Source organism: Macrobrachium nipponense, chromosome 1 (assembly GCF_015104395.2).
Source record: "Macrobrachium nipponense isolate FS-2020 chromosome 1, ASM1510439v2, whole genome shotgun sequence".
Classification (NCBI taxonomy): Eukaryota; Metazoa; Arthropoda; class Malacostraca; order Decapoda; family Palaemonidae; genus Macrobrachium; species Macrobrachium nipponense.
Window position 1 is genome coordinate 125,816,911 of NC_087200.1, and position 27,494 is coordinate 125,844,404.

The following is a 27,494-nucleotide window of genomic DNA, read 5'->3' on the forward strand; positions in this document are numbered from 1 at the left end:
GGTAGATGCACGTGTTTATTATATTTTCAAATAATAATAATAACAATAGAAGTAGTAATAATACGATAACTAATTTCAAAAGAAAATTCTTCCCTTTGTCTCTTTCTGTATCAATTTCCCCACCTCAACTCGAGTGACACTCGAGCTTAACAATGCCATACAATGGTCAACGAAATTTAATGGTTTTATGTAATTTCTCTCTCTCTCTCTCTCTTTCTTTCTCTCTCTCTCTTACTGAGATGAGATCATTTTCATGGACGTGTATGTAATAAGTTTATCATAATATTTTCCAATAATAATACTATAAGTACAAAATTTCATATCTGAGTATTTTAAATAAATAATCATTGCATTTCCTCTCTTTTAAATACTGTAAGGACAACTCTCTCTCTCTCTCTCTCTCTCTCTCTCTCTCTCTCTCTCTCCACAAGATACTTGTCATACATTTGGTGTTTCTATTTCTTCCTTTTATCTCTCTCGCTCTCAGCAAAAGAAATGATAGACAGACAAACATAATTGCACAGTCCCTCTTTTTCTCTTCTCTGGAGAAAATATATGTATTTATGGGAGGGGGAAAAAGTTGCCTACAGACATTCATTTCAATCTATTGAAACCGTAAGGAGTTATTTCTTTCTCTCTCTCTCTCTCTCTCTCTCTCTCTCTCTCTCTCTCTTGTATTTTAATGAAAATATACAGTAACATTTGTGAATACACAGTGTTGCACATGAAAAAAAGTATTAGTGATAATTTTAGAGATACGGCCTCCCTCCAAGAAAAAAATTGCAAAATTAGTCAGTGAAATTTTCCCGGTGGACATGTTTTCAAGAACGTCGTTCCGGCTTACGACGATTTTTCGGGTTACGACGCATCTTAAGAACGGAACCAACCCCCGTCGTAACCAAAACCCGGGGACCGCCTGTTATATAGATATTTATATTAGATATTATATATATTATTATATATATATAATATATTATAATATATAATATTATTATTATAATAATATATATTATTATATATATTATATATTATTATATGAATATATTATATTATACAATATATATATATCCTTATTATATTAATATATATCCAGATATTTATATTAATATAATATATATATAATTATTTATAGATATATATTATATATAATATATTATTATATTATTATATATATAAGTATTTATATTATATATATATATAGATTATTATTATATAATTATTATATATATTATATATACATTATATATTATAGATTATAATTATATATAATTAGATATATATATATATTATATATTATATATATTATAGATATATATAGATATTTATATAGATATATTATATTTATCATATATATATATTATTTATATATATTAAAATATTATTATATATATATTTATTATTATTATATATTATACTATATTATATATATATTACATTAGAATATAGTTATATATATATAATATTATAATTATATCACTATATATATTATATATATTTATATATATATAATTATTATATAATATATATATATTATATAATAATATATATTATATATTATATATATTATTTATATCATATTATTTATTATTTATTATAATATATTTAATTATTTTATATAGAATTATTATTTATAATTATTTATATATTATTTATATTAGTTTATAATATTATTTATTATTATATTATGATTTATATTATTTAATTATTTTTATTAGATTATTATTTATCATAATATATTAATTTAGGTATATATATATAATATACTATATAATGATATATATATATCTATATTATATATAATATATATAGATATTTAGATATAATAGATATATATATATTCACCACCTGACCACCTAGCCAAAGTTAAGGTGTTTTTAACTAAGGCTTAAGAGTTAAGAAGTCGCCGTTGTCGGCGACTCATCAACTAAATTAAGAGCTCTCCTAACCATACACGATAGGATGAGTGGTACTTCTTGCCCCCAAGATTGTGTCTTGCAACTCTAGTAGCACAAGCAGACTTACGTGGCAGTAACCACGAAGCCAGCTATGCTAACAGGTGGAACCAAGATGTAAATCATCTGCATGGATTTGTTTCCCAAAATCCTTCTATTCTGTCCCTTCCCACCTCCAAAGGTGGTGGGATTCAGCTATATATATATCTGACAGGTAAGTTTCATGAACAAAATGATATTGTTATGATACAATAAGTTTGTCATACTACTGGCAGATATATATAATCAACGTACCCACCCACCTCCCCTCAGGGGACAGTGGAAATAAAAATTATGAATAGAAAATGGGAATGGTTCCTGATGTACCCGCCTCCGAGCGGCGGGAATGGGTACAACCACATGGCCGACCACTGCGGTGTCGGAAAGTTTTTAAAATTCTGTCGGACTTCAGAAAAACAGCTAGATATAATATATCTGCCAGGTAAGTATGAACAAACTTTATTGTATCATAACAATATCATTTTTCGTCCTCCGAGGCGTCCTCCCTGCGCAAGGGGTGGTGGAGTGCTCGGAGAGGACTTTGCTCCTCTGGGAGAAAAGGACTTTTCGTAGTGAGGACGCTTTACGTCCTATATCTCCAGTTTCTTTGCGCTCTTCTCCGGATGTGTATGACGCCTTTCCGCCTCAGAAGAGAGGTAGGATGTCATCCGGTGATGACGCTGAGATGCGCTACGGTCGCGCTTTGGAGAAGCAGGTAGCTGTACCTGTGAGAAGGAAGGAGGCGTCCCCTCGTCTTCTCGCAGGCTCAGTCCTGCTCCTTCTGTTGGTTCTTTGCCTACGAAGAACATCCTTTTGTCCCTTCAGGACCAGTTATCTTCTCTGATGGCTCAGAGGACTCGCCCAGCAGCAGTCGAGCCTAAGCGGAGGAAGGATGTCAGGCTGCCTGTCAAGAGGACGAAGCAGTCTCCTTCTCCCTCTCCGCGTTCGTCTCTTTCTCCGAATGCGTCTCCTTCGGTTAATCGCCGATCTCGTTCGCCTGCTAAGAAAGCTGGTCGTCAGGACGCTTTCGTTCCCTCTCGACGTCATGGGCAGGCTGCTCGCCGAGACGCTCGAGAGGACGCTCAGGACGCTCAGCAGGACACTTCGGAGGACGCCGAGCAGGAAGAGGCCGTGCAGCAGGACGCTCGTATGGACACTCGTAGTGACGTGTCTCCTTATAAGGAGTTCGTTAGCGTTCGGAAAGACGCTTTAGCTTCGAATTCTGTTCGCTCGTGTAAGAAGCGTAATGATGCTTCGGTTGGAAGTAGGGCAGTCTCGGTCGTCTCTAAGGACGCTCAGCGCTGTCAAGACGCTCTGCCTCCTTCAAGCAGTAAGGATCGTCGGAAGGACGTTAGCTTAGATGAGGCTTCTGCTTCTAAGCAGCGGGGGTCTTTGATCAAGGCTAGACCCGCTGGACGTACGCCCTCTCCGGAGGGGCGGTCTCCTATTCCTCTTAGGGAAGAAGGAGAGTTGAGTAGTCGGCGGAACTTGGTTGAAGAGGAACCTTCTTCTGTTTTTCTTTGTCTGTCTCGGACTACAGGGTTCTTGTGCGGCTATTGCGCTTGTCTTTCGGGGACAAGTTTCAGCCTGCAGCTCCCAGGTCTCCTCCCTCGCAGTTTTCGTCTTCCAAGTCGTGTAAGACCCCGAATTTCGTGGAAATGAAGACTTCGCTGTCCACCAAGAGGGCCTTCAAGAAACTCCAGGACTGGATGGATCGAAGGAAGGATCAGGGCAAGTCAACTTTCGCCCTTCCTCCCTCTAGACTCAGTGGGGAAAAGGGGGGCGTTTTGGTACGAGACCAAGGGAGACGTGGGTGAGAAGATCCCTTCGTCAGCTCAAGGGGACTTCTCTAGTTTAGTAGATTCCCAGAGGAGGTCCCTTTTATCCACAGCCAAGGTGTCTTGGACTCCTAACGGGAAAACCGATCCATCACTAAAAGGACCGCTACGGACTCTCGAAGTCTTCAACTTTTTGGACTGGTGCTTGGGAGTTCTAGATCTGCAATCTAGAAGCCCGGACTCGCTCAGTTTGGGGGAGCTGTCCAGTGTGCTATCGTGCATGGACAAGGCCGTCAGGGATGGTTCTGAAGAGTTTGTTTCTCACTTTGGAACTGCATTCCTTAAGAAGAGAGCTCTGCTGTGTAACTTCACAGATCGATCAGTTACACCCGCTCAGAAAGCAGAACTGCTCTTTCACTTCTTACGAACCATCTCTTCCCCAAGACTTTGGTCAAGGACCTGGCAAGTAGCTTGCAGGAAAAAGCTACGCAGGACTATTAGCTCAGTCCTCGAGACGTCCAGCAGTTCCTTCCACGTCATCATTTGTTCGACCTCCTAAGAAGGTTAAACCCTTTCGTGGGGCTCCTCCCTCGAGAGCAGCTCCTTGAGGGAGAGGGCTTGCAAAAGGAAGAGCTTCCTTCAAGCCCAAGCCATCGAAATGAAGATTATGTCCTTCAGACACCAGTCGGAGCCAGACTGAAGTTTTTTGCGGGAGCATGGAGAGAGAGAGATACGGACCCTTGGTCCCTCAAGATCGTGGAGCAGGGTTACAAGATCCCCTTTTTGGATCCTCCTCCTCTTTCCACGACTCCCAGAGACCTTTCTCTGTCATATCAGGGAGAGAAGAAACGGATTTTGTTCGATCTATTAGATCAAATGATCGAAAAAAGAGCGGTGGAGCAGGTCGTGAACCTGGGGTCACCAGGATTTTACAACAGGATTTTCCTGGTACCGAAGCAGTCGTCGGGTTGGTGTCCAGTCCTAGACGTAAGCAGGCTCAATCTTTTTGTAGAAAAGATCAAATTCAAGATGGAGACGCCTCAGTCTGTTCTGGGAGCCTTGAGACCGGGCGACTGGATGGTGTCCTTAGACCTGCAGGACGCGTACTTTCACGTTCCAATCCCACCCTCTTTCAAGAAAATACCTAAGATTCGTTTTAGGCAACAAAGTATGGCAGTTCAAAGCCCTTTGTTTCGGCTTGAGCACGGCTACCGAGGTTTTTACCGTCATCATGAAGAATGTGGCGAGGTGGCTACACTCTTCAGGGATAAGAGTTTCCCTATACCTCGACGATTGGCTTGTCAGAGCGTCGTCGAAGGAGAAATGTCTGAAGGACCTTCAGTTAACATTAGCCTTAGCGAAGTCCCTGGGACTTCTTGTCAACCTCGAAAAGTCACATCTGACCCTGACGCAGTCCATCGTGTATCTGGGGATTCAGATGGATTCAGTGGCTTTTCGGGCGTTTCCGTCCCAGGAACGTCAGCGGCTAGGCTTAGAGAAAATCTCAGCCTTCTTAGGGAAAGAGACTTGCTCGGCGAGGGAATGGATGAGTCTGCTGGGCACCATTTCCTCGCTGGAAAGGTTTGTTTCCTTGGGAAGACTGCACCTCAGGCCTCTCCAGTTTTTCCTTGCGGACGAATGGAAGGCCAAGGACGATCTCAATGCGATTTTGAAGATCTCAGAGTCGGTGAAAAGCCATCTAAGATGGTGGTTCGATCCTCAGAAGTTACAGGAGGGCTTATCCCTAAATCTTCTGAGCCCCAGACCTAGTGTTGTTTTCAGACGCTTCCATTTCGGGCTGGGGAGCAACACTAGGAGGGGAAGAAGTGTCAGGCTCCTGGAGAGGGGAACAGGCAGTTTGGCACATCAATGTCAAAGAACTGGCAGCGATCTTCCTGTCGCTGCAGTTCTTCGAAGAGAAATTGACAAACAAAGTTATACAAGTCAATTCGGACAATACCACAGCCATCGCATATTTGAAGAATCAGGGAGGAACACACTCCCGGATTTTGTTTCACCTAGCAAAGGAGATTCTGCTGTGGGCAAAGGTGAGAAAGATCACGATCCTGACGAGATTCATCGCAGGAGGATGCAGAACGTCAGGGTGGACCTTCTCAGTCGACAGGACCAAATCCTGCCAACAGAATGGATCTTGCATCAAGACGTGTGTCAGGAGCTTTGGAAGTTGTGGGGACGTCCTCTGGTCGACCTGTTCGCGACGTCGAGGACGAAGAGGCTTCCTCTGTATGCTCCTCCCCCGGTCCTAGATCCAGGAGCAATCGCTGTGGATGCATTGCTCTGGAGTTGGACGGGCCTAGACCTTTATGCCTTCCCACCATTCAAGATCATGGGAAAAGTCATGACGTTTGCGGCATCAGAAGGGACAAGGTTGACCCTGATCGCCCCGATGTGGCCAGCGAGAGAATGGTTCACAGAGGTCATGTCTTTCCTTGTAGACTTTCCAAGGACGTTGCCTGGAGAAAGATCTACTCAAACAGCCTCACTTCGAAAGGTATCACCAAAACCTCTCCGCTCTCGGTTCTGACTGTGTTCAGACTATCGAAAAAGTTGGCCAGAGCGAGAGGTTTTTCGAAAACAGCTGTGGAAAGCAATCGCAAAATGCAAGAAGAAGAGCCTTACAAGAGCTGTCTACCAATCGAAGTGGGCTTCCTTCAGGGAATGGTGTAGAAAGGAGGGAGTTTCCTCTTCCACGACCTCTGTGAGCCAGATAGCTGATTTTCTACTTTTCTTAAGAAACGTGCAGGAAATTGGCAGTCCCGACCATCAAGGGATAAAGAGCATGTTGTCAGCAGTTTTTTAGCACCAGAGGCCTGGACCTCTCTGACAACAGGGATCTTCACGACCTCTTGAAATCGTTCGAGACTACGAAGATTCCTCAGGCGAGGCCTCCTTCATGGAACCTTGACGTGGTTCTTAGACTTTTGATGTCAAGTCCGTTTGAACCGCTTCACTCAGCGTCTCTTCGGAACTTGACAAAGAAGGCTCTTTTCCTAACTTCTCTGGCGACGGCGAAGAGAGTTAGCGAAATCCAAGCTTTTAGTAGCCTAGTGGGCTTCAAAGGAGACAACGCTGTCCGCTCTTTGAGTCCAACTTTCTTGGCTAAAACGAGAACCCGTCTAACCTTGGCCAAAAAGCTTCGAGATTAAGGGTATGTCGAGTCTGGTGGGCCAAGAACCAGAGAGAGTCCTGTGCCCTGTCAGGGCTCTCAAGTTCTATGTTCATAGAACGAAGGAGGTACGAGGTCCCTCAGGTAATCTCTGGTGCTCTGTGAAGAGACCGGAATTACCTTTGTCAAAGAATGCTGTGGCTTTCTTTCTGAGGGACGTCATTAAAGAGGCTCATTCATCTTGCCAGAAGACTGATTTGAGCCTCTTGCGAGTGAAGCTCACGAGGTCAGAGCTGTCGGTACCATCTCTGCCTTCCAAAAGAATATGTCAATCAAGGACATCCTTGATGGCACCTTTTGGAGGAGCAATTCTGTATTCGCCTCACATTACTTTGAGAGATGTGAGAACGATTTACGGAGAACTGTAGTTCTCTTGGACCATACGTTTCTGCAGACACAGTCTTGGGGGCGGCTGGAGGTAGCTCTTTCCCTATCCCTTAGTTAGGAGTTAGGTTAGTTTTAATATGTTTTGTGTTTTTGGTTGATTGGTGAGATCTTGTGTGAAGATCTCCCATTCTTTAGATTAACTTTCTGGGGATTTTTGGTCTAGTTGGTCAGGTGGTGGTCAGTTGCTTCATAGCCCTCTTATGTATGGTTCGATGGTCTTGTCACGAGGTCACGCCCCCGTTGACAGAGCATCCAGAGCGCACCAGCACTACAGGCCTCCACCTGGCTGGCAACTCTGATTGAGCAGAAGCAGGCTTAAGTGACAGTAATCACAGAGTCTACTTTGCTAACAGGTGAGGAACCAAGATGTACATCATCTACTTAATTTAGTTTCCTACAAATCCTATTCTGTCTCTTCCCACCATCCAAAGGTGGGATTCAGCTATATATATATCTGTCATGTAAGTTTCATGAACAAAATGTTATTGTTATAATACAATTAAGTTTGTTCATACTTACCTGGCAGATATATATAATTAAAGTGCCCACCCTCCTCCCCTCAGGAGACAGTGGCATTGATAAAATATGAATAGAAAATGGGAATGGTTCCTGATATCCGCCTCCCAGCGGCGGGAATGGGTACTACCACCTGGCTGCCCACTGCATGTGCCGCGAGTTTTGAAATTCTGTCGGACTTCAGAAAATACAGCTATATATATATCTGCCAGGTAAGTATGAACAAACTTAATTGTATTATAACAATAACATATTTCCACATTCCCATACACCCGAACTCCAAAAAATACCTGAGGTTCGTATACGAAAACGAGGTATTCCAGTTTCGAGCTCTATGTTTCGGGCTAAGCACCATGCCTCAAATCTTCACGAGGTTTATGTCCAATGTCGCAGGAATGCTGCATACAAAAGCCATCAGAATCTCTCTGTACCTGGATGACTGGCTACTCAGAGCTCCTTCCTACAGTCGCTGCCTGGAGGACCTTCAGAAAACGATATCGCTGTCAGAGGAATTGGGACTTATAATAAACAAAGAGAAGTCTCAACTGATCCCATCTCAGGAAATCCTCTATTTGGGCATGAGGATTCAGAGTCTGGCTTTTCGGGGCTTTTCCGTCTGCCCTAAGGATAGAACAAGCTTCCTAAGCAAACAGAAGTGCTCTGCGAGAGAGTGGATGAGTCTTCTGGGGACACTTTCCTCTCTGGAGCAATTTGTGTCCTTAGGGAGGCTAAATCTTCACCCCTATTTCAATTTCCTAAATCAACATTGGGATGAACGAAAGAATCTGAAGACAAGTGTCGATTCCTATTTCGGAAACTATGAAGCAATGTCTTCGTTGGTGGAACGACTCAGTCAAACTGCAGGAGGGTTTGTCCCTAGAACAAAAGAACCCAGACCTAGTGTTGTTCTCCGACGCCTCCAACACGGGTTGGGGAGCAACTCTGGGGAATCTGGAGTTCTCAGGGCCCTGGACAAAAGATCAAGTAAAGCTCCATATAAATCAAAAGGAGCTGTTAGCAGTCTTTTTGGCCCTCAAGGAGTGTGCGGAAATGGTTCAGAACAAAGTAGTACAAGTCAACTCCGACAACACCATGGCGTTGGCCTATATTGCCAAACAAGGCGGAACCCACTCGAGGTCTCTTTACGAGACATCGAGAGAACTCCTTCAGTGGGCAAAGATGAACAAGGTAAGCTTAGTCCCTCGGTTCATCCAAGGAGAGATGAATGTGGTTTGGCAAAGAAAACGTTGAGGACCGCATAAAAGCAGGATAAACGGTCAAGTATTGTCCACAGAATGGACCCTTCATCGAGAGGTCTGCAAAAACCTATGGCGCATGTGGGGGCAACCTTGCATAGACCTGTGTGCCACAGCGAGGATGAAGAGCTGGAGACATACTGCTCCCCCGTGCCAGACCCAGAGTCCTTTCATATAGACGCTTTTCTCCTAGATTGGTCGCACCTCGACGTGTATGCTTTTCCACCTTTCAAAATAGTGAACAAGGTGATTCAGAAGTTCGTGTCACATGAGGGCACCAGGAGGACTCGTAGCCCCCTTTTGGCCAACAAGAGAATGGTTCACAGAGGTACTGGAATGGTTGGTGGACACACCGAGAAACCTTCCTTTGAGGATAGATCTTCTCAAACAACCCCACTTGAAAAGATATCACCAAAACCTCCAAGCTCTACGTCTAACTGCCTTCAGACTATCGAAAAACTCACGAGAGCTAGAGGCTTTTCGAAGGAGGCAGCTAGTTCAATCGCAAGGGCTAGGAGAGCTTCTACTATCAAAGTCTATCAATCCAAGTGGGAGGTTTTTAGAGGATGGTGCAGAGACAATGCTGTTTCCTCTTCCAGTATCTCTGTGACTCAAATAGCTGACTTTCTTCTGTTCCTCAGGAGAAGGCGAAAATTTTCTACTTCAACGATTAAAGGATACAGAAGTATGTTAGCGGCTGTTTTCAGACATAGAAAACTAAATTTGTCGGAAAACAAAGATCTCCAGGACCTTCTACGATCCTTCGATACCACGAAAACAATACAACAGAGCTCCCCTGCATGGAACTTAGATGTAGTGCTAAAGTTCCTAATGAGTGAGAGATTCGAACCTTTACATTTGGCTTCGTTAAAAGACCTAACTATGAAAACTCTCTTTTTAATCAGTTTGGCTACAGCCAAAAGGGTTAGCAAAATCCATGCTTTCAGCAAGACTATAGGATTTAGACATGATAAAGCCATATGCTCCCTACAGCTAGGTTTTCTGGCAAAAAACAAAAGCCCTTCACAACCCTGGCCTAGATCTTTTGAGAACCTGAATCTTTCGGATCCAGTTGGACAAGAATTAGAAAGGGTCCTATGTCCAGTGAGAGCTCTAAAGTTTTATCTAAAGAAAACTGAAGATTTACGAGGTAAGTCAGAAGCCCTGTGGTGCTCTGTCAAAAAGCCTGCTTTACAAATGTCTAAGAATGCGCTTTCCTTTTTCATTAGGAACCTGATAAGGGAAGCTCATTCACAATGTAGTGAGTCGGATCTCAAACTTCTAAAAGTGAATGCACATGAAGTTAGAGCAGTAGCAACTTCTGTAGCTTTCAGGCAAAACAGATCCTTACAGAGTATAATGGACGCTACTTTCTGGAGAAGTAAGTCGGTGTTCGCCTCACATTATTTGAAACGTACAGACGCGTTACGAAGACTACTACACCTTGGGAACATTCGACGCAGCGAATGCAGTAGTGGGAAAAGGATCTACCCCTACAATCCCATAACCTAATACCTTTTTCTTTCCTTGGAACTGTTGAATATTTTATGGTTGTTTGTGGAGACTGGACGCAGTCTTCCACAATCATTGATTTTCAGTCAGGTGGTCAGTTCGTTCCTTGGTAGCGCCCGGAACAAAGGTATTGGATGAGGTCCTGTCACATAGAGGTTATGTACCGGTTGACAGCTCCTTGAGGTCTTCAGCCCCCTGGGTGGATCGCTGGATCTCTTAAGGAAAGCAGACATAATGAAGCAGGAGAATTTTAAAGTCAGCTTCCTTAAACAGGTACGAACCCGTAAGTTTGTTTATTAACTCTTATGTCAATTCCAACGATGTTGGCTGTCTCTGACCCTCCACCAAAGGTGTCAATCAGCTATATATATAACTACCAGGGAAGTTAGATGTTTAAAAATGATATTTTTTTATATGAAAATAAATTTTTGAACATACTTACCTGGTAGTTATATATAATTGAATTCCCACCCTCGTCCCCTCTAGAGACTAGGGGCATGGAAGATCTGAGGAATAGATGGAATGGTTCCAGGTACCTGGGTAGAGGGCGCACAGGTGGTACACCTGACTACCCATTCGGCGATTGCCGCGAGTTTTGAATTCTGCCGTGACATCACAGGGACTTAAGCTATATATATAACTACCAGGTAAGTATGTTCAAAAATTTATTTTAATATGAAAATATCATATTTCTTTAGTATATAATTCTGGTTTTGTTATGTTGCATAAATGTCAATTTGGTAATTTTGGATTGTTTGCATGTTGCCTAAAGCACTAGGTGACTTGTGCTTTGCCCAGGTAAAGGTAAGGTAATAGTTATGCTATGTAAGGCATTGTCCCTTCAGGAAAAGAAAAAAGTTCTCCTTTGTATTTATAAGAGGTTGTAGCACTTTTAAGAGAGTTCATTTCTTTGCAGGAAAGCTAATTTGTGCCTCAACCTGCAAGGGAGGAGGGATGAGCATAATTTTATTTTATCTATTTAGTATGGCATTGGGAAAGGGAAACTTTAAGTAACAAAGACTATAGAGATGAAAATCCATGGGAGGAGAAAGCTATGATGGGTGGCCTTCCGTAAGTTTTGAGATGTACTATGTGGAAATGTTTAGTCCTTTTGTTATAAAACCGCTTTTTATAAGTTGTTTGGTTCTTTAGACATTTGTTTTGTAGGTTCTTTAGATATTTGTCTTATAGATATGAAACTAAGACCTGTAGTTTCTAGAAGCAATGTTTATTGTACAAGATTTTGATAGTTTTTCCAATGGCACTGAACCATAAAATTGAAATTACAATGATCTTGAAGAAAAAGTAGCTGGTGGCTGATGTGTGCACTTTTCATTACTCTGTGATAGAGTTGGTCGGTTGTCAGTGTCACCATGATGATATATACCTACTAAATAGGGAAAGTATCTTAAACATAGTTTATGTGGGACAGATTAGTACAGATTTACTAGTAAAATGGCAAATTCAGGAAAAGAGAGAGCAGCTTTCAAATTTGGAGAAAGCTTTACAGCAGAGTGTTATTCATAGTAGTATTTGGAAAATTGGGTATGATTGTTATCAGAAATACAGCTGCCCAATTTTTGAGGAATTTTAAGTTGAAATGCTCCGTAGGTATTACTCTCCAGATAATTGAAGAATTGGGCTCATTGGTTACGTGGAAGTAAAAGATAACATAAAAAGCTTTTGCATATACAGAATAAGGATAAATTATTTCTTAAAGAAATATTCCTATTTAAACTCAAAGTCTATACATACTGTATATAAATATCATGTGGTTTAGAGGTAGCTAATTTTCTTGTTAGAAATTGTTTATGAGTAAAAGTGTACTTCAGTTTAATAGGGTAGTTGTAATCAAAATTGTTTTTCATGGTTTATGCAAAAGTAAAGCTGGTTTGGTCTCTGATACAGTACTTATATTACAAGATATTCAATTGCCAACAATTGTTGACATAAGGTTAGGGAGTGACATTTAATTGCATAATAGATAAACATTTATTACTTTATTTTTTTGCAGGTGATTTAAGCAGTGCTTCTTCATTCCACTTTGCTCAGAGGAGGTCTAAAACCAAAGATTAGATCTGAAGGCATTCCAGTAAGCTCTCTAATATGGGAAGTAATAGCCCAGTTGTTTTAAATTCTGGGCTAAATGCTGCGCCACCACTAATAAACAGCACAGTGGACGCCAGCGTGTGTGGCAAGGATGCATTAACCGATAGCTATGGGTGGTTTATCCAGGCTCTTCTGGCTAGCCTGGCTTTTGGACTCTTGATTTGTGAGTTTTTTTTATGGGATTTTGGTTATATGGAAGTTTAAAATGTTATTTTGTTCATGACACTTACCTGCCAGATATATATATAGCTGTATTCTCTGACGACCGACAGAATTTCGAAACTCCCGGCAAACGCAGTGGTCGGCTAGGTGGTTAGTACCAATTCCCGCCGCTGGGAGGTAGATACCAGGAACCATTCCCATTTTCTATTTAGATTTTCTTCTGTCGCCGGTCGGTAAACAACTGTTTACAGACCTCCGCCTAGGATTTTGAAAACCCCATTTGTCACTTGAGTATTTGGATTGTCTTTTGGTTTCGGACTTGGCTTAGTGATTTGGCATACGCTATTGTGGTTTGGATTTTGATTTTGCTTTTGATTTTTCTTAGAATTGATCTAGTTCTACTAGTTTCAGAGTGTGTGGTGTAGAAGATGTAAGGTGAGGCTACCAAAAGCCTCGGTAGATCCTCACACGGTGTGTGTGAATTGTAGAGGGCATGTTTGCTTGTTGGATGATAGGTGCAAAGAATGCGAAGTGTTAACTAATGTCGAATGGTAGGCGTATGAATCTTACATTCGTAGACTTGAGCATGACAGAATTAGGAGGTCTTCCTCCAGGAGTGCTTCTGTTAAAAGTCAAAGTGATAAGTTGCTCAATCTAACATAACTGTAGAACATGTTACGCATAACCCTGTAATTTCACCTTCAGATAAGGAAGTGATCGTTACCAAAGGGAATGCCCTTTCTACCATTTTGGAGTCGATTCGGAACCTTGAATCGAAAATGAGAGTGCTACAATCTAATGTGCAAAAGTGTAGTGATAATGTTAGTGCCCCTAGTGATGTGGAGGGGGCGTCAGATCGGTCCTATAATGCCTCCAGGTTGAGACCTCTGTCGGACTCCCAGAGCACGGGGAATGGACATGTCGAAGGCCGAAGGAGGGTTACGGGAATTAAACACCGGTCTGGCGTCCCTTCGACAGATCCTGAAGACGCATCCCAGGCTGCCAAAGATCGTGCGCAAGCTCGAATCTTGAAGGAATGCTTCTCTTCCTCCGAGACGTCCTCACCTCACCGTGGGTGGGAATCTCGGAAGGCCTCTCCAATTGAGAGTGGTAAGGAAGACGTAAGACGTCGCACTGGCGGCCGTCGTCTTTCTCGCCCTCTTAGGAAAGGTCTTACGGAAGAGGATGCTTCATCGGGAGATCGAGAGCGTCCTCCACCTCGATTTACGCTTCGGTCTTCCCCGGAAGACTTCGAAGACAGTATCCCACACAAGAGATTCAGGACGCTTTCTGAGCGTCCTGATTCGAGTCCGGAGAGAAGGAAGAAGGCGTCCCCTCGCCCATCTTCTTCTCAAAGGATCATTCCATCATGTGGTTCTTCACCATCAAAAAAGACCCTCGTAGCGATTCGTCAACAGTTGGATGCGTTTTTCGCCAAGAAAGAAGAAAGATCGCGTAGTCGTAAAAAAGATCTATGGCTACCCGTCAAGAAATCTAGACGTTCTCCTGCGGCTTCTCTTCGTTCTTCGTCCTTTTCTGATTCGTCGCCTTCTAGACCTCATCGACTCAATCAGGAACGCGCAAGCAGTCCTGCTGATAGTCTCTAGAAGTATTGGCGAAAGAGAAAAAGACATTAGGTGCCGCACAGGCGGCCGTCGTCTTTTCCAAGAGTCGAAGAACGTTCAGAAGGATCGCTCAGAAATAGAATTGGAAGGAATTGATCTTGGCTTACAGGAAGAGAGTATTCAACAGAAGAAACGCCTTACTAATCAGGACGCTCGTAAGAACGCTTCTCGGTGTCGTAAACGTAGGCTGGATAGACTTGAAACTCACGATATTAGTTCAGAAGAAGGATATGAGGACGCATATGAGGACGCTTTTGAGGACGCGAGGCGTATTACAACTCAAGACCGTTTTAAAGGAGCGTTTACACGACGTCCATCACGTCAGGACGCAAATGAGGACGCTTATGAGGACGCGAGGCGTAGTGCTAATAAGGACGCTCGTCGTCCTTCATATCAGGACGCTTTTGAGGACGCTAGGCGTCCAATGCATAAAGTCACCGTGGTAAGAAGAGAACAGGTCGCTAGTCAGAAGGATAAGCGCCCTATGCTTCAAGGTAGTAGAAACTACAATATGGGTGCTCGTTAAGAGAAATCGTATGACGTTAGTTTGGAAAATTCGGAGAGAAAGTCAAGGTTAGGAGAACATAGCCGGCTCTCCTCTTCAAAATTGATTTCAAGTGCAAGACCTACGTTTCGAAAGGGAGGTGAAACTTCGGTTTCTTCTCGTTCAATTCGGGATAAGCCTACGTCTCCATTAGAAGAGAAATCGTCAAGCGAGCCTGTCTCAGAAGAGGAGGAGGACCCTACAACCTCATCCTCTGTGGATTATAAGACTTTAACTCGTCTTTTAAAAGATTTGTTTCCCGAGAAGTTTCGAGCTCCAGTTCCTCTCTCTCCACCTTCGCAACTAACCTCTTCGAAGGCAAGGAAGACTCCAAATTTTGTTAAAATGGCCACCTCACTCTTTTAAAAGAATCCACGATTGGATGGAATCCAAAAAGACAAAGGGCAAGACTTATTTTGCACCCCCCATAAAGCTTAGTGGAAGATCAGGGAAGTGGTATGAGACAGAAGAAGAAGCAGGTTTAAGAATCCCTGCTTCTGCACAAGGGGATTTCGCCAACTTAGTGGAGGCACCTAGAAGATCTTACCTGGCATCAGCAAAAGTTTCTTGGACAATGTCAGAGATAGATCACCATCTCAAAGGCCTTTACAAAACTCTAGAAGTTTTTAACATTCTAGATTGGTGTTTGGGCGTCTTGGATGTGCAGTCTAGAAGCCCAGATTCTATTTCATTAGAGGACTTAGAGAGTATTTTGTCATGTATGGACAGAGCAGTAAGGGATGGCTCCGACGAACTGGCATCACATTTTGCGTCGGGAGTCCTGAAGAAACGCGCACTTTTCTGTAGCTTCACAGCTAAGTCAGTGTCGCCTGCGCAAAAAGCAGAATTGTTGTTCGCTCCCTTTTCTGCTCATCTTTTTCCTCAATCGATCGTAAAGGATTTGTCAGTAAATCTCCAAGAACGAGCGACGCAGGACTTATTGTCTCGGTCTTCGAAACGTCCTACTGATCAGACATCTTCAAGAACCACGCAAGCTTCTAGGAAGAATTATAAGCCCTTTCGTGGAAGAGCCTCTTCGAGAGCTTCTGCTCGAGGGAGGAGTTTCCCTAGGGGCAGAGCCCCCTCAAAAACCAGGGAAAGAAATGACTTCGGCCCTCCAGGCACCAGTCAGGGCAAGACTCACTCTTTTTGCGGAAGCATGGAGGATAAGAGGGGCGAACTCTTGGTCACTCGAAGTGATCGAGAAAGGTTACAAGATCCCGTTTCTATCAAAACCTCCATTAAGCATGGAGCCCATAGACCTTTCGCCCTCTTATCAGGATTCGAAGCAACAGATCTTATTAGACCTTTTGGATCAAATGTTGGAAAAGAGAGCAGTAGAAAGAGTTGTATCACGGAACTCTCCAGGCTTCTACAACAGGCTTTTCCTTGTTCCGAAGCACTCGGGAGGATGGAGACCTGTCCTAGACGTAAGCAGGCTGAATCTTTTTGTAAGGAAAATAAAATTCAAGATGGAAACTGCACAGTCTGTTTTAGCTTCCCTGAGACCAGGAGATTGGATGGTGTCCTTGGATCTCCAAGACGCCTATTTCCATGTTCCGATCCACCCTCGGTCCAGGAAGTTCCTCAGATTCGTTCTGAAAGGACAGGTCTTCCAATTCAGAGCTCTCTGTTTCGGGCTGAGTACAGCCCCTATGATATTCACGCTTCTGATGCGAAATGTAGCAAGATGGCTCCATCTCTCGAAGATAAGAGTCTCACTCTACTTAGACGATTGGCTGATCCGGTCCACGTCAAAGGAAAAGTGCCTGGAGGACCTACACACGACATTACAGCTGACGAAGGACCTAGGCCTTCTGGTCAACTTCGAGAAGTCCCATCTGATTCCCACACAGTCTATCGTGTATCTGGGGATTCAGATGGATTCAGTGGCTTTTCAAGCATTTCCATCCATAGAACGTCAGCTAAAATGCTTAGAGAAAGTATCGGTCTTCTTAGAGAAGGAAATATGCTCAGCGAGGGAATGGATGAGTCTGCTGGGCACCATTTCCTCGCTGGAGAAATTTGTTTCTCTGGGAAGGCTGCACCTCAGACAGCTTCAGTTTTTCCTAGCAGACAACTGGAAGAACAAGAAAGACCTAGACGAGATTTTGAGAATCCCTCAATCGATCAAAGAGCATTTGAAGTGGTGGTCCGATCCCGTCAAGCTATCGGAAGGGATGTCCCTCAAAGTTCTGAGCCCAGACCTAGTTTTGTTCTCAGACGCGTCCATGAAGGGCTGGGGAGCAACACTGGGGGAGGAGGAGGTGTCAGGCCTCTGGAGAGGGGAACAGATGTCCTGGCACATAAACCTCAAGGAGCTAGAAGCGATTCGTTTGGCACTTCAATGCTTCGAGTCAAGGATTGTGGGACGAATTGTACAAGTCAACTCGGACAACACCACGGCGCTCGCGTATATAAAAAAAACAGGGAGGAACTCTATCTCGGTCCCTGTTCAGGATAACGAGGGAAATCTTACTTTGGGCGAAGCTAAGAAATATAATGATTCTAACGAGATTCGTTTCAGGACAGCAGAACGTTCGTGCAGATCTCCTCAGCCGTCAACATCAAATGCTTCCAAACGAATGGACACTCCATCCAGAGATTTGCAAAGAGTTATGGAAACTTTGGGGACGTCCACTGGTAGACCTCTTCGCGACAGCGAAAACGAAGAGGCTTCCTATTTACTGCTCTCCGGTTCTGGACCCAGGAGCAATAGCAATAGACGCCATGCTTTGGAATTGGAAGGGGATGGATCTCTACGCCTTTCCTCCATTCAAACTCCTGGGAGAGGTAATAAGGAAGTTTGCGGCGTCGGAAGGAGCAAGAATGATGTTGATCGCCCCCCTTTTGGCCTGCAAGCGAACTGGTTCACAGAGGCCATGTCATTTCTGGTAGATTTCCAAGGACACTTCCGGAAAAATCTATCTACTCAGACAGCCCCACTTCGAGAGGTATCACGGAAACCTCTCCGCTCAGAGTCTGACTGCATTCAGACTATCCAAAAGTTGGCCAGAGCGAGAGGTTTTTCAAGATCGGTGGCAAGAGCTATTGCCAACGCTAGAAGAACATCTTCTCAAGCTGTCTACCAATCGAAGTGGGCTGTCTTCAGAAGTTGGTGTAGAAGGGAAAATATTTCCTCCTCCACGACCTCTGTGAGCCAGATTGCTGATTTCCTCCTATATCTTAGAAATATAGACAAACTTTCAGTGTCAACGATTAAAGGCTACAAAAGTATGCTGTCAACGGTCTTCCGACACAGAGGCTTGGATTTATCAAATGATAAGGATCTTCACGATCTATTGAGGTCCTTTGAAACCTCAAAAGCTTCCGGAGACAAGATTCCCTCATGGAACTTGGATATTGTCTTAAAGTTTTTAATGTCAGCCCCATTTGAGCCTATGCATGCTGCCTCTTTGAAAGATGTAACTAGAAAAGCTATTTTCCTAACCGCTCTGGCAACAGCTAAGAGGGTTAGCAAAATCCAAGCTGTGAGTAAACATGTGGGTTTCAGAGAACACAATGCGGTGTGTTCGCTGAGCCCCTCGTTCTTAGCTAAGAACGAGAACCCATCCAGCCCCTGGCCTAAAAGCTTTGATATCAAGGGGTTATCAGAGTTCGTCGGACGAGAGCCGGAGAGAGTTTTGTGCCCTGTCAGAGCTCTCAAATTTTATCTGGAAAAGACCAAACAATGTAGAGGCCCGTCAGACAACCTGTGGTGTTCGGTCAAGAGGCCCGAATTATCAATGTCTAAGAACGCACTGGTGTTCTTCTTGAGAAGCACCATCAGGGAAGCTCATTTGTCCTGCACAGATGGTGATCTTAAACTGCTAAAAGTTAATGCTCGCGAAGTTAGAGCGGTAGCTACTTCGGTGGCTTTTCAGAAAAATATGGCACTCAGTGATATCCTGGGTGCCACATTTTGGCGAAGCAACTCTGTGTTCGCTTCACACTACCTCAGAGATGTGAAGGCGACATATGAGAATTGCTACTCGCTTGGACCATACATTTCCGCGGATACAGTATTGGGAACGAGAAGCAATATGAACCCCATCCTTTAGAAAATGGATGTGTGTGATTTTAATTATGGGTTTGTTTTTTTATGGTTGTAGGGTTGGCCGCTTGAGGCGGTCTTCCCTTTAATTAGCCTGAAAGTTATGGGACTAACTTTAGTTGGGCTAGGTTAGGTGGTATTTATTATGCTTCGTTGTCTTCAGTATGGTCAATATGGTCTAGTCACATTGTGGTCACGCTCCCGTTGACAGATCATCTAGAACTATCCAGCTATACAGGAAATTCTAGTTAAGCAGAAGCAGGCTTGGGTGACAGTAATCACAAAGTCAGCTATGCTAACAGGTAAGTAACCAAGATGTCAATCATCTGCATGTGAAATGTTTCCAAAATCCTTCTATTCTGTCCCTTCCCACCTCCAATGGTGGGATTCAGCTATATATATATCTGGCAGGTAAGTGTCATGAACAAAATGATATTGTCATGATACAATAAAGTTTGTTCATACTTACCTGACAGATATATATATAGCTGTATTCTCTGACGACCGACAGAATTTCGAAACTCCCGGCAAACGCAGTGGTCGGCTAGGTGGTTAGTACCCATTCCCGCCGCTGGGAGGCGGATACCAGGAACCATTCCCATTTTCTATTCAGATTTTCTCTACCACTGTCCCCTGAGGGGAGGTGGGTGGGTACTTGATTATATATATCTGTCAGGTAAGTATGAACAAACTTTATTGTATCATGACAATATCATTTTGTAGAAATTTTTATTTAAAAAAAGCTAACTACCACCACATAAACTGAAAATCTGAAGCAGTTTTTCCTCACAGTACATAGTACATAAAGGTACGTAATGCATTTAATGTAATAATGATTATTGCAAAAACAAATTTTCTTCTGATTCATTACTTCATGTTGATAAGTTATTATGGTTCCTGCTTTTATACTGTCCCTTTTTTTTTCAGTGAAGCGATTTTGTGAGCCAAGAAAGCATCGTAGATCATGGCTAGTGTGGTTTTATGATACTTCCAAACAGGGTCTTGGAGCCATGATAGTTCATTTTTGTAATGTTTTTTTATCTGAAGCATTTCGAGGGGATCCTTGCACATGGTAAGTTAGCATCTTAATGGCATGATGTTTTATTTTGTTAACAGTATTTTTTATACATTCAACTTACCTGTCAGATATATTCTTAGCTATAGACTCCGTCGTCCCCGACAGAAATTCGAATTTCGCGGCACACGCTGCAGGTAGGTTAGGTGATCTACCGCCCTGCCGCTGGGTGGCAGGAATAGGAACCATTACCGTTCTAGAAGCAGATTTTCTCTGTCACGGTAGTGTCAACATACGTTGTTGCTACCTCCTGACTTGATTTTCGTTTTTCATCGCCATCAATCTTCTGGGCTGTCTTTTGCAGGGAAGTACTGGATCTTTGGTTTGGCATACACTTTTATTAACTTTTTAATGAATTTCGCTTCGAAAATTTCGAAGAATATATTGCGTGAAACTACCGAATTTTTTGGTAGACACTCACATAGTTTGCAAGAAAGGGAATTATTAATATTTATTCATTAATACGTGTAAAGAACATTATTGAGGAAATATAAAACTAATTTCCTACTTTAGGAAGTCAGAAAAGCATATAAATAGATACGCTTCCTTTAGAAGCTTTAATAGCTTTTGTGCTAACGAGCAGTTAGAGTTTTAGCAGTACTAGTAGTTGTTGCATCCTCATCACCTTCTTACTCCACAGAAACTACAAATTCATATTTGCAAATTTGAAGATAAATGGATGTAGCTCAAAATGCGAGCTCTTAAAAGGTAAGAAGTGAATATAGTGTTCCCCATTGCAGTGGAGGGTGCGTCTGATCGGCTCTGTCTCGCTCCCAGGTCTAGACCTCTTTCAAGCTCCCAAGCCCAGAGGAGAAGGAATGTCGAAAGCCGTACGGAGGTCTCAGAGAATCCCCACCGGTCAGGCGTCCCCTCGGCAGGTTCTGTAGAACGTCCCTGACTGCCAAGGATAGCCATTGGAAAGGTATCCTAAAACTGTGTGTTTTTTCCTTTATTACCTAAACCTCCTTCCCCTCGGCGGATAAGGAAGAGGGATATTCAGCGACGAAGATTCTTATGAAGATACAAGAACAAGTCTCGTCATTGGTATGAATATTGAGAAAGGACGGTTTCCTTCCAATCAAGAGATCCCGTTCAGAGGATGAAAACGGACCGATACGGACAGCTCCATCCAAGTCGCCTACCAGGCGCGGGGCTCCTTGCGGGCTCCAGGCGCCTGCCAGGCTCCAGCCAGGATTGGCCAGAATGCCAGGATTGAGGATCCATCCAGGCGCTAGGCTCCTGCCAGGCTCCAGACGCCAGTCAGGATTAAGGATCCATCCAGGCGAGAGGCGCCTGCCAGGCGCCAGCCAGGATTGAGGATCCAACCAGGCTCCAGGCGCCTGCCAGGCTCCAGGCGCCTGCCAGGCGCAAGAAGCCAGCTGCAAATTAGCCACCAGCCAGGCGCCAGGATCTCCAGCCTCATCAGATATGGAGATAGAAATTGACCAGGAAGCTCCTCTTTGGAGACTTTTCACAGGATCAGCTTTCTACTGACAGGGACTTAAGATGTCGCACAGACGGCCGTCGCCCTTGTCAGGAGGTTGCTGAGACTGTGGTGGGTCTTTCGCAAGCACGAACTTCTCCTGATAGGGACGATAGTTGTTGCACAGGCGGCCGTTATCCTTGTCAGGATGCTTCTGATGTGTATAGGGGCATGGTGCGGAATCAGCCCTCCCCTGGCAGGGACTCAAGATGTCGCACAGGCGGCCGTAGCCCTTGTCAGGTTGGAGCTGGGACTGCTGAAAGCCCTTCACCTTGCGAAAGGAGGCGCTCTCCTCCGGTTGCTCATTCTTCTCCCAACTTGACTGGACAGGAAATGGAAGATATATCGGAATTGGAAGCCAATAAGGGGGAAGGTCTCTCAGTTTGTAAGACCTTAGCAACCCTTTTATTGAGAGAATTCATTCATTACTAGTAAGAGGATATTAAAATCATCCTCCTTCTAAAATAATGCATCCAACCATTTCCAGGAAGAGTGGCAATCGTTTGGAAATGGACAAGATTCGTACAAGCTCTCATTCATTGATTAGAGGCTCTTCCAGATAATAAGGCGTACAATACGGCCTTATCTCCAAGAGAATAAAAACTTGAGAGATTCTCTTAGATCCTCGGTTTTTCATTTGGGATCTCCTTTGGCTAATACTAATTCGTTTTTATTGAATAAAAGAACGAAGAGAGTATAATGTCCATTCTCTCTGCATCGGAGAGGAAAGAATGTAGTAAGAAAATTTGGTGTATACGACTACTGTATGGCAAGTCATATACGCATACCGTAGTTACCTTTGTGGTTCGCAACGGAATTATCTGTATCCTTACAGGAATTTCCTAGTAAGGACTACGCTTAAAGGGTTTGTTACGACAACACCTACTCAGCTTCGGTATTTAACGAAGGTTGTTTTGCTTAAATATGCATTATTGAGAGCTTCCTTAGGCTCGAGAATAATTTTATCATACTCCTTCATTGAATGGAGTAACTGGCAACTCAGGAAGAATGCAGCGAGGCAGCTAACTGGACTGCTGTCATTGTAAGCCAACACAGTACCATCTAGTTCTCAGTCATGTCCGGTTGGTTACATCTCTCTCTCCTACGTGATCGAATGGTTAACCGCATATCCCCCCTACAATCACGGACTTAGCCTCGAATTGGGGGGGGGATTTGTTGGCAAACATGAATAACATTGTCTTTGTTTTGCTAAGAAGTTTTCAATAAAAAGATCCCTTGTAACCTTTCGATACTGTTTACCGCAAGGTAAAAGGATTATAGGAAAGAAATAGCAATATGATTCTAACGCAGCAGAGCAATATATTATATGATGCTCTCATGCTTACGAAAGCATAGTCTTATTAGAGAACATTCTCAGTGAGAATATGGAGGAATCTGTTGGGAAACCATTTTTCTTCGTGATAGAATTTTGTTCCCCTGAATGGGCTATATTAAGCCCATCAAGTTCTTCCTACCAAGAAACGGAAATAATAAAGGCAGCAGCAAAATTAATGGACTTGATAATTTCTCGATATAGCGAGTTATTAATCGAAGGGTTCAGTAGCCTCTTTGACAGCAGGTTTGGTAACGGCATGGTTTGTTCCTGATTTCGTTCGCCGTCTAACTTGAAGGGGGTTCGATCCCAAGGAGGGACGAAATGATATAAATCAATTAGGCCATTTCCACAGCTCTCTCATATTTCAAGAAGCATTGAGAATCTCTTTTTTCGCCCCTGTTTGCGTTAACAAGAGAGAGCCTGTTTGGAACACGGACACGGAACGTAACGATCCTTAAGAGGTTCGCTGCACGATGTTGCACGTCCGTGAGAATCTTCTCCATCGACGATAATAACTATTAACGTCTGTATAAGCTGAGTTGGAAAGAGAGTTGTGGAAACCTGCGATACGTCTTCTTCATAGATCTTTTCGCAAAGTTGAAGATGAAGAGACTTCCTCTAGACTGCTTCCTTATCCTCGAACCAAGAGAGGTAGTAATATACGTCATCCTTTACTTTAAAAGGGAAATAAACATTTGTAATTTTTTCTCCAATATATAAATTCTTAATGGATGCATTAAGATATTTACTGGCATCAGAGGAAGAGAGGATGATGCTTTTTGCCCCATTTTTGCCTTCGGGAAGCTGGATTCACAGAGGTCATGTCCTTCTTACAGCAGTTTTATAAAGGCTTTCCCAAGAGAGTCGGTCTACTCTATCAGCCTCAATTAGAAAGGGACCTAAAAAACCTCTACACTCTGAGTCTGTCTGCATGCAGACTGACGAGAAGTGATAGGGATGAGAGGATTTTGCAAGGTGAATGACAAGTGTCATAGAAAAGACATAGAAGTGCTGCAGATCCTGCTGGATTGAATGAGGAAACTGTCCTCTTCCGATACCTCTGTGACCCACATAGCGGGTTTTATTCCTTTTCTGAGAGAAGAATCACCTTTGTATTTATATCTGCTATCACAGATTACAGTAGCAGGCTATACTCTGTCTTTACAAAGGAACTGGAAGATAACAGAGGACTAAGTTCCTCGGGATCTTACACGATACCTCGAGACAACCAACTGTAGGGTATCATGTACTTCGAGTTGGGATCTATTCGTGGCCTGCAGAGTCCTTGTTCTGACAAGTTGGACCCTCTCCTCATCAAGCTTCTTTTAGAAATTTTTATGAGGGAATTCATTTTTTCTCTTGACCTTACCAACTACCAAGAGAACAAGTGAATTTTTGTGTTTTGGAATCTCGCATCAGATTCAATGGAGACTCAGCGATTGGTTCTTGCCAGCATACTATGTCTGGCAAAGAACTAAAACCCTTCTAATTCTGGCTCAGAGCTTTGAAGTCAAGGGACTTTCCCAATTGATAGGGGAAGAAATAGAAGGGTCTATTTGCCCAGGCAGAGTACGTAAGTTTTATCTTCAGCAGAAGAAATGGCTTAACTTTGCCTACAGAGTCGTTGGGATGCGATGAGGCCTCGAAACGCTTCCCAGAAGGTACTCAGAGGGACACGATAAAAGCTAAGAAAGCCTGGGTTCGCCCACTTTCGGCTCTGAGTCTCCTTCGACTTCCAGGCTCCTTCCCCTCCTTCGGACAAGGAGAGGGAAGTTTCTGCAACGAGAAACCTCCTCAACAGGTAGGAATAGATCTCGTTTGCAACGGAAGTACTCACGAAGGATCCTCCTTGGAGGAAGACTCTTCTCTCTTGTCCTGTTTAGATATCCTATCTTCTACTGGATGTAACTGGCTACAAACGCCTCCCCTCGTCAGAGGCCAGAGGCTCAAGGTGGAAGAGTTCCTTCCACCCTTCTCCTGTCTCCTGATAAATATTGTGGTTTGTTCAGGATCCTCGGGCAACGTAACACCAGCTAGGCGCCAAATGCCAAACAGGTGAGAAATGCCAGAGGCAGACAGCTCGAATAAACGCTTTTTTTTTGTCTGAGGCGAAGGAGCGGGCCTCCTATCTGGCGCAAATGCGCCAGAGGCGAACAGATCGGACAGATGAGAGTGTCCGGTGTGGACATCGCCAGCCAACCTCAAGACTCCAGCCAAGCTAGAAGCTCCAGCTGAGGGGGAGGACCTAGCCGGGCGCCAGGTGTCAGAAGCACCAGCCAGGCGCGAGGCGCTACCCAGGTGCTAGGCGCCAATCAGGCGCAAGGCGCCAGCCAGGCGCGAGGCGCCAGCCAGGCGCGAGGCGCCAAATCAGGCGCGAGGTGCCAGATCAGGCGCAAGGCGCCAAATCAGGCGCGAAGCGCCAGCCAGGCTCTAGGCGCCAGCCAGGCTTCATCCAGAAGAGATATGTATCAAAGAACGCCCTGGTCTTTTGAGACAGTGTGATCTCCATAGCACTTGATAAGTGCTTTGATGAATCCTTCAAACAGCTGAGAATTAAAAATGCAGGAAGTGCGAGCTTTTGTGAATTCTTGTTCTTTCCATAACAATATGTCATAAAGGACATATTAGCTGTCACTTAAGGGAGATGCAATTCTGTATTGACTTCCCATTACCAGAAGGATGTCAAGATAACCTTCAAGAGATCCTTCTCTCTTGGTTGATACGTGTCTGCGGATACGTTGCTGGGATAGGGAGCCGATACTGATCCTTAACTAGTGAGTTAAATTTTATCTAACGTCGTGATTTTCTTTGGGTTGTTTGAAAGGAGTTTGGGGATAACTCTTTTCAAATTAAGCACTAACCCTCGTGTTAGGATCAGGTGATCGGGATCGGTGTTGTGCTCCTTAATTATGCCACTAGGCATAGGTGTACGTATTGTCATGTAAGTGGATAAGACCCCATTGACAAAGGCCATCAGGCTCTGTTGAGTAAGTGGATAAGACCCCATCGACAGACCCACAAGAACTCTTAGCCATAGGTCACATCCTCGCTGAGGCTCTTGAGGCGAAGCAGATTCCTAGGCATTAGCCATGGAATCTTCCGCCTAAAACAAGTAGGAACCAAGGTTTTATTTATTTATTACCTACAACGCATGTTGTTTACCTGTCTATTCAGTAATTAGCTGTCTCTTACCCTCCTCCAATGGTGTGAATCAGTTAAGTATATATCTGACAGGTAAGTTGAATGTATAAAAATGATATTGTTATGATACAATAAAGTTTTATACATACTACTTACCTGGCAAATATATACAATTAATTGCCCACCCAACCTCCCCTCAGGAGACAGGTGGAAGAGAAAATCTGGTTCTAGAATGGTAATGGTTCCTATTCCTGCCACCCAGCGGCAGGGCGGTAGATCACCTGACCTACCTGCAGCGTGTGCCGCGAAATTCGAATTTCTGTCGGGGACGACAGAGTCTATAGTTAAGTATATATCTGCCAGGTAAGTATGTATAAAACTTTATTGTATCATAACAACATCATATTTATTAAGGGAAATGAAGTGTATGGAAATAGCAGTTCTTATGGCTTTAGAGGAGTACGTACTGTATTTGAAAGGGATAAAGTTTGTAGATCAAGGTCCCCAAGGCTTTTCATGTTTGTATTACAAATTCTAAAAATGGCAAAATACAGTACTTTACTATGTACAGCATTTTACAATGTTACATAGTACAATACCATGAATAATTATCACATCACCGTGATTCATATAGATCATTCGAGCTACAAATGTCCTTTAATATGTAATTCACTCTACCTCGGAATTTATATATTTTCATATATGTACCGAAGGGGAATTTTTAGTTGATAATAATTTCGTCCCCCTCATGGGATCGAACCACTGTCCAGTGGACGGGAATGAAATCAGGACGGCCTAGTGAAGTTATCAAGTCGGCCAACAGAGAGGCTATAAGTTTATATTGATTCTGGCCTTACGAATTCACCGTCGAACTTGGTGTTTTCATAATTAGAATCGATATGAAACCCCCTCTACCATGTTAGCCAATTCGAACGTTTGACCCACTTAGCCTGGAAATTAATAATTATCACATCACCGTGATTCATATAGATCATTCGGGCTACAAATGTCCTTTAATATCTAATTCGCTCTACCTCGGAATTGATATATTTTCATATATGAACCGAAGGGGAATTTTTTGTTGATAATAATTTCGTCCCCTCATGGGATCGAACCACCGTCCAGTGGACGGGAACAAAATCAGTATGGCCTAGTGACGTTAACAAGTTGGCCAACAGATAGGCTATAAGTTTATATAGATTCTGGCCTTACAAATTCACTGTCGAACTCGGTGTTTTCGTAATTAGAATCGATATGAAACCCCCTCTACCATGTTAGCCAATTCGAACGTTTGACCCACATAGCCTTGAAATGAATAATTATCACATCACCGTGATT

At 43.3% G+C, this 27,494-nt stretch overlaps 1 protein-coding gene across 3 annotated transcripts in view; it reads left to right on the plus strand.

Moving 5' to 3' along the window:
• The window catches only part of LOC135219605 (store-operated calcium entry regulator STIMATE-like), a 139,958-nt gene that overhangs the window by 20,881 nt on the left and 91,583 nt on the right, over positions 1–27,494 (plus strand). For all 3 annotated transcript variants that reach the window (XM_064256496.1, XM_064256498.1, XM_064256497.1), the window contains exons 2-3: positions 12,642–12,899; positions 20,049–20,193. In XM_064256496.1, coding sequence (XP_064112566.1) covers positions 12,734–12,899; positions 20,049–20,193 — 311 coding nt within the window. In that variant the 5' untranslated portion in view covers positions 12,642–12,733. The remainder of the gene's footprint in view (positions 1–12,641; positions 12,900–20,048; positions 20,194–27,494) is intronic.